At 38.0% G+C, this 11986-nt stretch overlaps 1 protein-coding gene across 2 annotated transcripts in view; it reads left to right on the top strand.

Annotated features, from left to right (window-relative positions):
• Nucleotides 1-857: 857 nt before the first annotated feature.
• The window catches only part of SLK (STE20 like kinase), a 77512-nt gene continuing 66383 nt past the window's right edge, over nt 858-11986 (top strand). The window contains exon 1 of one of the 2 annotated variants that reach the window (XM_036737231.1): nt 858-1289. In XM_036737231.1, the coding sequence (XP_036593126.1) occupies nt 1140-1289 (150 nt within the window). In that variant the 5' untranslated portion in view covers nt 858-1139. The remainder of the gene's footprint in view (nt 1290-11986) is intronic. The other variant, XM_036737232.1, reaches the window with a different exon arrangement.

Raw genomic sequence — 11986 nt, 5'->3', positions numbered from 1 at the left:
GTCTCCAAACGGGCACAAATACTCCGAGTCCGGGTCAGGTTGCCGTACCCTGGAGGTTCAGTGACACGTCCTCCAGACTCTGGGATGAGGAGCCGGATGGGGCAGCTCGGCCCGAGTCAAGGCTTTCTGGAAGGGCGGGGTGCAGATCATCTAGGGCGCCATAACATCGGTAGTGGATGCTCTCCACTGTCTGTCACTACCCGAATCATCGGGATTGCGTTGCGTCCGATCCTGCCCCTCCCCCCCATCCCCCCCTCCCGCCCTGTTCCCCCCCTCCCCGCCCCCTAGCCTCAGGCCCGGGAGCCCGATCAGAAGGCGCGTCCACCGCGAAGTCCACCCGGCAACCGTGCTTAACGGCTTCCCCCAAAACGGCTGCGTGAGCTCGCGCGGCCGGAGCGCGCGTGCGCGGGACCAGCCGGGGCCGCCGTGTGCGAGGGCGCGGGCGCGCGCCCCAGGCCGAGGCTCAGGAGGCACCGAGGCGGTCGCGGCGGTCGCGCCGCCTGGGAGACGAGGCGGGCGACGGGAGACAGCTCGAGTCCCGCGCCGCAGGAGCGGCGCCTGGGGGCCCGGAGGGAAGGAGACTGGGCCCGAAGCGAGGGAGGCCGGCGGCTCGCCTCCGCATCGCCTGAGAAGTCACCCTCCGCCGGCCGCCCGCCCCCGGGACTTGGCGTGACGCGGGCCTTCGGTCGGGTAGCCGCGGAGCCCGGACAGCTCGCCCCTCGACCCACCGCCCCCCGCCCCCCGACGGGCTCCGGGCTCCTCGGGGTCCCGGCGTGGGGGACGCGGGGGCCCTGGTCGGGAGGCGAGGCGCCCTCCCCCTCTTCTTTCCCTCGGGACGGCCGCGGGCGGCCCGGCCGCCTCCCCGCCCGCTTGGGAGGCGCGTTGGCCGGCACTCGCTGGGCACCGAGCACCGCCTCCCCCCGGTGGGGGCCGGGACCTCGGGAGCGGGTCGCTCCTCCCCGGGGGTGCGGACGGCCCATCCCTGCTCGGCCGGGCTGCGTGGAGGAGTGGGGATCCCGCCTCCTGCCCGTCCGCCTGCTGCGACTGAAACCTAAACGGAGGAAGCAAAAGAAAGAAACTTTGGCTTTTTATTGTGGTTTTTATTCTGTAACCGGAGGGAGCTTCGGCCGGCAGGAAAAATGTCCTTTTTCAATTTCCGTAAAATCTTCAAATTGGGCAGCGACAAGAAGAAGAAACAGTACGAGCATGTGAAGAGAGATTTGAACCCCGAGGACTTTTGGGAAATTATAGGTGAATTGGGGGACGGAGCCTTTGGGAAAGTGTTCAAGGTAAGAGGCGAAGCCGGGAAGCTGCTCTCGGCGGGCGAGGCGGTCCCTGGTCCCAAGCCCGCGGGAGGGTCACTTAGTGGTGCCGCGCGCCCCTGCCCTGGCTCCCATTCCTTCTTCCTCACCTTCTTCCAGGGGTGTCAACTTCAGATAAAGAGCCAGCCACGCTATCTCCCAGCTGAGGCGCTGGGCTAAATGCTCAGTGAAATGGGGTCTGTATAAATAAAGGGGGTGCCAAAGTCGGGCAAGGAAGTGCAGGAAGGAAATTCCACGCTTAGAAGTTAAATGTCTGCTAAGATGTGTTTTAATTAGATAAAAAGTACCATCTAGGTTTCATTTCCTGTCACTTAACTGACCATGAAATACTTTTAATGAGAAATGAATCATATTTGCAGGACGGTTGCAGTACACAGCGCTTTGTCCACTAGTTATTCTGGTTGCCTGGAGTAAAACAGGTCGATTTTTATTGGGATAACATAGTTTTATTTATATCAAGCACTCAGCATGATCTTTCCTTTAAACTTTTGAATGACAGTAATGATTTTTTAAAAAATTCAAAGTCGATACTTTAACTCATTGACAAAAGACGCTTCAGAACCAAAGTTTCTGAAGGAAATTTTCCAGAAGAAAGGTGTGTGCAAAGCTATCAGTAAATTATAGTTTAAAATTATTTTCGGATAAGTTAAATTTTAAAAAGAGTTTGAGCTTTCAACCCTAAGACAGTAATGTCAACAACTTTTTTGTGGATTTTTTTTTAGACAGTATGTAAAGTATGTTTTTGGAATCTTTTAATCGTGAAGTCCCAAGATGGTCGTGATACTGGATTTAAGGGAAGTTTGGAGCCCGTCGCCTAGGTGTGATGTCATGCTTAGGGATAAATGGTATTTCATGTCTTCAAAGCTTGCTCCTTTGCCTGTGAAGGATGTGTCATATTCTGCATATAAAAGTTAGGAAACAGATCTACCGCTTGATGTTTTAGCGGGAGAGAGATGGTTTGGGAGGTGGGCTTGTGGGTGCCAGAGAAGAAGACTAGGAGATCTGTGATGGAAAGAACAACTGGACTGGGAGTCAGCTTTGCTCCTCACTAGCTCTATGACCTTGGGCTAGGCATTTCATCTCGTCAAGCTTTGGTGTCCTCATCTGTACAATGAAGTGGTTGGATTAGATGATTTCTAGGGACTCTTTCAGCTTAGTAGTATGATTTTTATAACTTGCCTAGGGCTCTGTAAGTCAGTGGCGAAACCAGGACTCGATTCCCTTACTTTTGTCATTTTGAATTCTTTAGGTAAAAGGAAAGTGGTGGGATGTCCTGGACAACTTTTAGTAGTAAAAATGTACCTTACTTTATATACAATAGGCACTTTAAGTTGTATTTAAATCATATTTTTGTACATGTCTTTTTAGCACACTGGGGAAGTAGGGGATTAAAAATAATGTGGCTTCTAAATGAACCTTTTCATTTTCCAAAGAGAATAAAGCGCCTTTGTTGATATTTTCATTTAGGATCTTTGCTTTCTTAAACTTTGTCCACAAATTCATCTATTCTTCTTTTGAATGGGACTTGAACCTTAAGTCCAGCCCCATCACTTTACAAATGAGATGGGATAGGAAGTGGGATAAGCCAGAGAGTGAACTATTTCACCAATTTCTCCTGCCACAGAAATGCTGTTGAAGAAGGGGGAAACAGATGTTGAGGACAGATTCCTGCCACCTTAGCTTAATTGTTTGCTGAGTTTTATAAAAGTAGCTTAATTACTGAGTTTTATCATAAAAAGTAAGTGTATCCTCATCCTAGCAGGTCATTTAATTGAAAGCCCTAGAAAAGTATAAGAATAAAAATTTATTGTTGAAAATTATAAAATTACATCCAGGAAGTACAAGGTAACTTCCATAGATTTGCTAATCTTTTAATTGGCAATGTGATTTTTGAAGACATGAGTATCTTGGGATATTTTTGTTGTTCCAGTATTCATTCATATAAGAAGATTTAAAACTGATCTATCCTGTTGGCTTTTGTTTTGTTTTATATTCCTATAGGTTCATTTACATCAATTTTGTATAATTTCTGTATAAAAAAACTTAATAAGGGGTCAGCCATTAAAATTGTATTTAGTTTTTCAAACTTAAAAATGTCATACAATTTGTTAGAAAATTAGAATTTTTGACTGCTGTTACACTCTTAGGCACAAAGGTAAAATGACATGTAGGATAATATGCCATGCTTTATGCATTTAAAAAACCACCCAAAGTAGTCTCATTGCTTTTACTTCCCTACCTAGTCTTGTCTCTGTCTCTCCATCTCTCTTTCTCTGTCTCTCTTTCCCCCTCACTTCTCTTTCTCTTCCTCCTCATCCTTTCTCTCCTTGGTCTTTCTCTACCTCCCTCTCTCCTCACCCCCTATCTGGAAAATCCAGTTCCCCCCTACTTTAGATTTCATTTCTTTTTGACTTGATTAGAAAAGGATTTCAAGCTCTATGTTTAACTTTATTTAAAAAAAATTATTTCAAATAACAATGAGTTATAGCTTAACTCTTGTCATACTGATAAAGATTTCTTATGGAGCTGATGGGAATATGATTTTTTTTTGAGGATATCTAAATTACTTTTACTTCACATGGTGACTTATGATTTTTAAAAACATCTTGGGATATACCCACCTTTTAATGTAAAATTTTTTTTAAAATAAGTTTTCCTTCCACATTTTTTTTTGGGTGAGGATTCCTGTTCTTCAGCTTCTTGTAAGCTTTTTTATTTTGTGAAATTTAGAAAAATAGGAAGCATAGGAAAATAGGAAACATATAACTTTCATATATTCTTGATAGTGTATATCTTAATCTTGAGAAATTACTTTTTCGGTATGTCCACAATGCTTTATGCACAAGAATATCTTACCTAGATGACTTACTTAAATAAGACTTCTGATTCATTTGACAGCCAAAAAGAGAGAGGTCTTCTTTTACCATAGTATTATGGAGTAGGTAAACAATATTAATGTAAAATTTAGTCTTCAAAATCCAATAAAATGAAAATGATATCCTATTTTATTGGGAGCCTGTTCTCATGAAAACAGTAAGGACTTCAAATCTCAAAAACACAGAATCATAGTATTTAAATTCCTAAGTAAATTTTGAATATACATGTTAAAGAAATTTATTTCATTTTGAAAATTCAAATTTTTACCTCGACTCCGAATATTGAGGAGTTCTTTTGTGTTGCTATTTAGAGCTTATAAATATTTTTTAAGATTGGTAAATACTTGTTATTTTTTTAAGGATGCAAGAAAACAAATTTCGCTTTATTTTTACATGCACTAGACATATTTTTAGTATTTAGTACAGTTAGATTATATAGTCCTTAAGTTTCACTATAACAATTTTTTTCTTATTTTAAAATTTATTGATATATTTTGTTTCGACACAGTAGATACTTCCCCAAAAAACACCCAAGCCTCTCTAGAAAGTACATTTTTTCCCCCTCTCACCAAAAATAAAACCATATAAACCTAGCAAGATTATCAGTGATTAGTAGAAAGAAGAAATGTTTTATTTAACTTTGATATTCTGGTACTGACAGTTGTATTTGATGAGAAGTTTGTTTCTATGTTGATTTTATTTACATTGCATTAAATGTATATGTCCTTTTTTCTTTGTTTTCTACACTTAGCTTCGTTTCAGACAGGTACTTTCTTGTTTCTCTTATTCTTTATATTTGACATTCCTTACTTATGGCACAGTAATATTCTGTTACATTAATATACATACTATATTTAGCCGCTTCTAAATTGGACACGTGTTTTATTTTCACAAATAATGCTGTTTTGAACATTTTTATTCATAGAATTTTTTCCTTGATGTCAGTAACTTCCTTAGGGTATATAGGCTTAGTAGTGTATTCTCTTGTTAAAAGGGTTTAAACAGTTTAGTAACTTTTCTTATGTAGTTTCAAATCATTTTCCAGAATGGTTAAATGAATAAACAATTCTGGGAGCAGTGAATTGGTATGCTTGTGTTACCACAATCCCTCTAAAAATGAGTTTTTCTTCTGACAACTTTGCAAGCATTGTAGGTTTATAGTGGTATCTCAGGGTTGTTTTGATTGGTATTTCTCAGTTTATTAGTTACTTTGTACATTTTCAGGTGGTTAAAGATAGTTTGTATTTCTTTTGGAAACTATTCATCTAGTCTGAACACTTGTCTCTTGGTGTTATTCTTAAAAATTCATATCAATTCCCCATAGGTTTTTTATGTCATATTCTTAGAGATATTTGATGGAAACATTTTTTCCTCTTATCTGTATCTCTGATTTTAGTTGCATTGATTTTATTTGTGCAAAAGGTTTTAAATATTCTAAAATCAAAATTATTATCTTCTTTTTCACTTCTGGTTACTGATTTTGCCCTATCTATAATAGTGAGGAAAAAAAAGGCTTTCTAGTCATCCCTAAATTTTTTATGCTATACCATTTTTACATTTAGATGATGCCCTTGGGCTATGTACTATAAGATATAAAATGCTGCTCTAAAAGTTTTTTCACCAAAATATTCACTTTTCTCAGCAGTTCTTATAAAATAAGCACTCATTCCCAAAAAGCTAGTGTTTCTTGAGGTTATGGAATGAATACTAGATTTCTTTGGCACATTTGTTTCTAGGTCTTGCTTAGCTAGTTTATTACTCTAGACTGAACTTAGTTATCCAGGCTCACAGTCATAATAACCCTTGACTCCTCTATCTCCTTTGCCACCCATATCTAGTAAGTTGCTAAGTGTCATTGGTTCTTCTACCTCAACAACTTTTGTATTTGTCCCTTTCTTTCCATTCATCCAATCATTAACCTAGTTCAGGCTTTAATCTCTTGCTGGGACTATAGAAATTAATCTCCTAATTTTACTCCTGCCTTCCAGTCTCTCCTTCCTCTCCTGTCAGTTTTCTACATAGCTGCCAGAATAATGTTCCTCAAGCACAAGTCTGCCTTGTTTTACAACTTCCTCATCCCCCACCCCCAAATCAAGAAATTTCAATGATTCCCTACTGCCTTGAGAATAAAGTAAAGATTTCACAGCTTGCTATTCACAGTCTAATTCTAGAATACCTTTCTTCACTTCTTGTACATTTATCTCCTTTATGCATTCTATGTTTCAACCATTGGCCTACTTGTTGTTCTTCATATACAACATTCCATCTCCAGTCTCTGTACTTTTTTATGGGTATACCCCCCCCCATGGATTCCTTTCTCACCTCTGCCTTAGAGAATCCCTAGCTTCCTTCAAAGTTTAGTTCAAGTGGCATCCCTTATGGTAAGATTTTCCTGATTCCCTCAGTTGTTAGTACTTGCTGATTCCTTCTCAAATGATCCTGTGTGGCTCTGTATTTCTGGGCAAGTCAGTTAACTTCTCAGTGAACTTAGTAACTTGCTAAGATTATAAATTTCACAGCAGTAGCTGATCTGCATTGGTAGATGGAGTTCTGTTTTTGACAGTTGCCTACATAAAGAAATCAAAGGTTTAGAAGTACAGTAAAAAAAAAAAAAAGATCAAATAATAGTGGAGGTTTCCTTTACTCTTGATCTTATTGGGAATGCTTCCAATATTTCTCTATTATAAATAATACTAGTTTTTGATGTTATCAAAGTTTTATTGATGCTTTTGTTTTTTATACTGCAATCATTTTCTGAATGATCTTTCCCTTCATTGGCTGTGTCACCTTTTACAAAGAAAAGCAGTTACATGAAACCAGCCAACAAAACACCCAAGTAACAACGTATGCAAGATTCTGTGCTGGTAGTTCTCTACTGAGACAGGAGTGTCGCCATCTTCTCTTAATTAATTAATTAATCTCAGATTAATCTCAATTAATCTTAGTTCAGCTACCTTTTTAATATTGTTTTTGTTTGCATTATCATTATATCATCATGCATATTGTACTTCTGGTTCTCTTACTTCACTCTACATAAATTCTTACGTATATGAATGAATGAATAAGAGTGCCAAGCTCTGTGCTAAATGCTGGGAATAGCAAAACAAACAAACTAGACCATCCTAGCACTCAAGGAGCTTACATTCAAATAGGAGAGGACAAAACATAAAAGAGAGCTGAAAGAGGGGAAGAGGTTGATACAGGGGCACCTTCATGGTTTGAAAAATCATTGGGAAAGTCCTGGTTCTGGGCAAGGTAAGGTGAAAGCTCACTGTCAGAGCCCAGCATCCCAGGGGCAGAGACTAAGGTTTCAGCAAGTTTCACAAGTTTCACTCAATTCTCTTATTTTTTATGGTGCTGTGTTATTCCATTTTTATATTACAATTCGTTTAGCCATTCTCTGGTTTGTAGAGCTATTTTTCTAGTTTTTTGCTACCATAAAAATTGCTGCTTTGAATATTTTGTTATATATGGGACCTTCCCTTTTATCTTTGACCTTACTATAAGCTGAGTACTGGGGTACCTGTGTCTGAGCTGTTTAGTAACTCTTCTTTTGTAATTCCAAATTGTTTTCCAGAATGGATATACCAGTTTGCAAACCAACAGTATACAAGTGTACTGCTCCCATAGCATTACCAAAATTGACCATTTATATTTGTCATCTTTGCCAAATGGCTATTTTCGAAGTAAAAGCTCAGTATTGTTTTAATTTGCATTCATTCTTGATTTCAGATAGGTACTTTTGATCACAAAAAGTCCTTTGATGCTTGTCCTTTTTAGGGTTTTCCCCCCAAACATGAGTGTTTCATTGGAACCTTCAATATAATGTGTGGAATGAAATTAATTTTTCAAATAATGTGATAGATTATAGGAATATGCTTTTAATACAAATTAAACCCCCCCCACATTCTAGATAGCTTAAATATAATTTATCTTGGCAATTGTATTTATATTTTTGGTTAGGCAGCTAGGTGGTGCAGGGGATAAAGTGCTAGACCTGGAGTAAGGAAGACCTGAGTTCAGATATTGATTGCCTTTGAAACTTACTAGCCATGTGACTATGGACAAGTCATTTAACTTCTGTCTGCCTCAGTTTCTTCATCTGTAAAATTGGAATAATAAAAACACCTATCTCCCAGAGTTGTTGGAAGGATCAACTTAGATAATATTTATAAAGCACTTTATAAACTTTAAAGTGCTATGTAAGTGGTAGCTATTTTATTAGCTATTACATTATTATCCAATAAGTTGTCCTTTTATTATGTGTTGAGGAGAAAATTTTTTTTAATAAACAAAACATGTATTATATCATTATTTTTTCTTTTGTAATTAAATTCTTATTTCTGTTTTCCAAAGAAATTTACATGCTATTTGTGTCAATTTAAAAATTGATGCTGTTAGAGCATCAAAATAACTAAACAAGGGACCTTAGAGATCATCTAGTAGAGTCTAATCTCTTTCCTAAACAGCCTCTGGAAAGCTGTGCATGTTCCCCAAGGTCACAGAACTAGTTAGTGGCAGATTCAGGACTAGAACCCAACTGTCATAACATACTGCATGGTTCTGTGCATTTTATCATTCTTTAAGTTCAGGATTCATTAATGTTGAGTTTATTTTTGCAGTTCCTGCGTGCCTTTGGAAAGTTGGGAGAGGGCTTTTTTTTTTTAAAGGGAAACTAATTTACTATTTTTTAAAAGGGAATTTGCTATTTTACTAAATTATTTTAAAAACCCCAGCTTTTAAAAATATCCCTTTTACTACCCCAAAACAGCCTTTTTTATCGAACATTTCTTTGTCTCAAAGAAAAACAGTTCAACAAAACAACAAAACATACTGGCTACCATAGATATAGGAGTGTTAGGCTTCCATCTGGTCATTCTTTCCATAAATACTGCCCTTCCTCCCTTCTGTTCCTCCTTGTATGGGTTTCTTTTTTGTGTGCTTGGTCTGGCTAAATCACTCGTACTGACTTTATCTTCATATTGCCATCTACTTAGTAGTACAAGGTGTCCCTAAAGTCTGGACACATAGGAAAAAATGCATATTATGAAATTTTCAACAAGATTTTCATTAATTGGAATATTAACAGACCTTAGCCCCCTTGACTTCTTTTTCTGGGGTTTGCTAAAGGAGAAGGTATACTCAATGAAAGTCACAGATGCAACACACTTCATTGAACACATAAAGAGTGAATGTGCTAAAATTGATAGCAGTGCAGCATTACTACATCGAGTTCACATGAATCTTGCAAAGCGCATCAATCATTGCATCACAAATGATGGAAATCATATTGAAGATGTTATTTGTTTATATTCCAATTAAGTAAAATGTTGAAAATTTCATTCATTTCTTGAAAATATGCGTTTTTGCCTATGCATCCAGACTTTAGGAACACCTTGAAGACGTCAAAGTAGATGTCAGTAGGTGTCGGAGTCCCAATTCCAGTATCTTTGATGAGACTAAAACCAAAAAATAGTGGCATATCATTTTGTACCTATTAGGTCTCCTTTCAGTTTCATCTTAAAATACTCTTGACATGATCCGATTTAGTGGCCGCAAATACCAAGCTTTCTGCATGCTTGTTTTTCCTTTCCCTCTCTTGGGAGGCAAAATCTTTCTCCATCTTTCTCCTTTACTGTCTGCAAATGAGCTTGTAGTCTAAACCACTGTTGCCTTTGGCTGTCATCTTGGCAAAAAAATCAAATATCTAGCTGAGAGGTAATTTCTGGGTTCTTTTGGCCTCCTTGTTGTGGCAGCTGTTTTATACCTATTAAACTTTTCTAGGAAATTTTGTCCTAAATTATTATCTTTTATATATTTGTCTTTAAAAAAAAATAGTGGGATTCGTGATCTGTAGTCTGTGAACTTGCTTTTTAAATACTCTGATAATTGTATTTCAAGATAATTTGTTTCATTTGTAATCCTATATGTTTTAATTTATACATTTAGAAACTTTATTCTGAGTAAGTAGTCCATGGGCTTTGTAAGGGTCCATGACATAAAGATTAAAGAATCTCTGGTCTATAGGTTGTTTAAATAGGTTGGTTTGGAGCTATTATTGCATGCAATGTCATTGCATTTTTATAATTTCTCCAAATTTGGTGTTGATTTTGATTTTTACTCAACAAGTTAGTGGTCTGAGTGTATATAGAGAGCTGATTGGTATTAGTATTGGTGTTAGTAATAATCAGTTTCATTTTTATGTGATGTTGGGTAGACTCCCTGTGGAAAACTTTTGGAAGGACATAGTTAAAAGTTGCAGGAGATGGACAGTCATGGATGGTTGTGATATGCATGGTTGCAAGGAGTATTACTGAGATCACAGATCCATTATAGTTTCAGAATATTTGGTGTTTGCCATATCTGGTGCCTTTTGGTTCTCTTTAAAAGAAAGATACATGACATATTGAACAGAATGTTTCTGAGTAATCTTACATTTATGCCATAGCAAAACCATTCGAATTTTGGTACTCTCCAGAGCTTAGAATCTACTGGCAAAGCTTTAGACAATCCATGTTTACCTGCATGTCACAGTAAAGCAACACTTACTTTTAGAGGCAGAAGTGGCAAATAGCTCTTCCTAAAAATGAATTAATATACATTAATTTAGTCAGTGTTGCACAAAAAACCAAAAGAGCTAGATATTCAAGATACTCTTGAATCTCAAGTTCTGGTCTTGTATATCCAGTTTTCTCCATCTCCCAAGATCAGCTCAAATCCTTTTTTTGTGAGGTCTTCCTGGACTACTCCAGTTTATAGTTATCTTCTTTAAGTTCTTCTGTTAAATTAAATTCCTAAAGTGAATGCCTTTAAATTCTTGCAGTACTTTATACCATTCATTTGATGAATTATTGAGTATTGCCTGATGGCATTTCATATATTGTTGTATTGAGCTATTTATTAGTTCTTGCATTGTTGTTTGACTTCGTATGTCTTGTCTCCCTAACTCAATTAAAAATAGGTACTATATCTTATATTTCTTTGTATTTCCTATAGCTTTTTGCATAGTGCTTTATAGAGAGTATGAGCTCAACAGATACTTGTTGGCTAATTATTGTACCACTATACTAGACTTAAGAATAAATTAATAACATTTATTAATTAACATTTTTAAACTTTTTTTGATTCTCCCAGTGTTCCTTGTATTAAATTAATGAACAATCACTGTAAAGTAGCATTAACTTTGGACTGTTCTCATTTACTAAATTGGTAGATAAAGAGAATGCTGTGGATATAATTTACCTAGATTTTAGCAAAGTATTTGATAAAGTGACTCAAAAATCTGTCTGTCCTGCTCTTTGTTCTTGTCTCTTCTCTTGAGGTCTTACATCATGAACTGCCTTTTGTTCATTTTGAACTGGATGTCTAGGCATCTCACACTCAGTATATCCAAGTCAGAACTCATTATTGTTAGCACTTAAAGCCACCCTCTTCCATACTTCCCTGTTACTATTGAGGGTCCACCCATCTAATCACTCAGGTTCAAAAGCTTGTCACACTTGACTTGTCATTCTCACTCCACATATCCAGTCAGTTGTTGCGTCTTGTTTTTACCTTTGTAGCATCTCTCAAATATGATCTCCACCTCTCTATTTAGCTACCACCTTAGTTCAGACCCTTATCATCTCTCATGTAGATCATTGCATTAACTGCCTATTTCCTTTTTCTGTCTCAAGTCTCTCCCTACACCAGTTTATCTTCTACATAGCTACCAAAGTGATTTTCCTATATCTCAAATATGGCCGTGTTCATTTCTCACTGCAGTTTGGTGAATTCCAGTGTCTCCTA

Source organism: Trichosurus vulpecula, chromosome 8, assembly GCF_011100635.1.
Source record: "Trichosurus vulpecula isolate mTriVul1 chromosome 8, mTriVul1.pri, whole genome shotgun sequence".
Lineage (NCBI taxonomy): Eukaryota > Metazoa > Chordata > Mammalia > Diprotodontia > Phalangeridae > Trichosurus > Trichosurus vulpecula.
The sequence above is the reverse complement of the archived record's forward strand: the minus strand, read 5'-3'. Positions and strand labels throughout refer to the sequence as shown.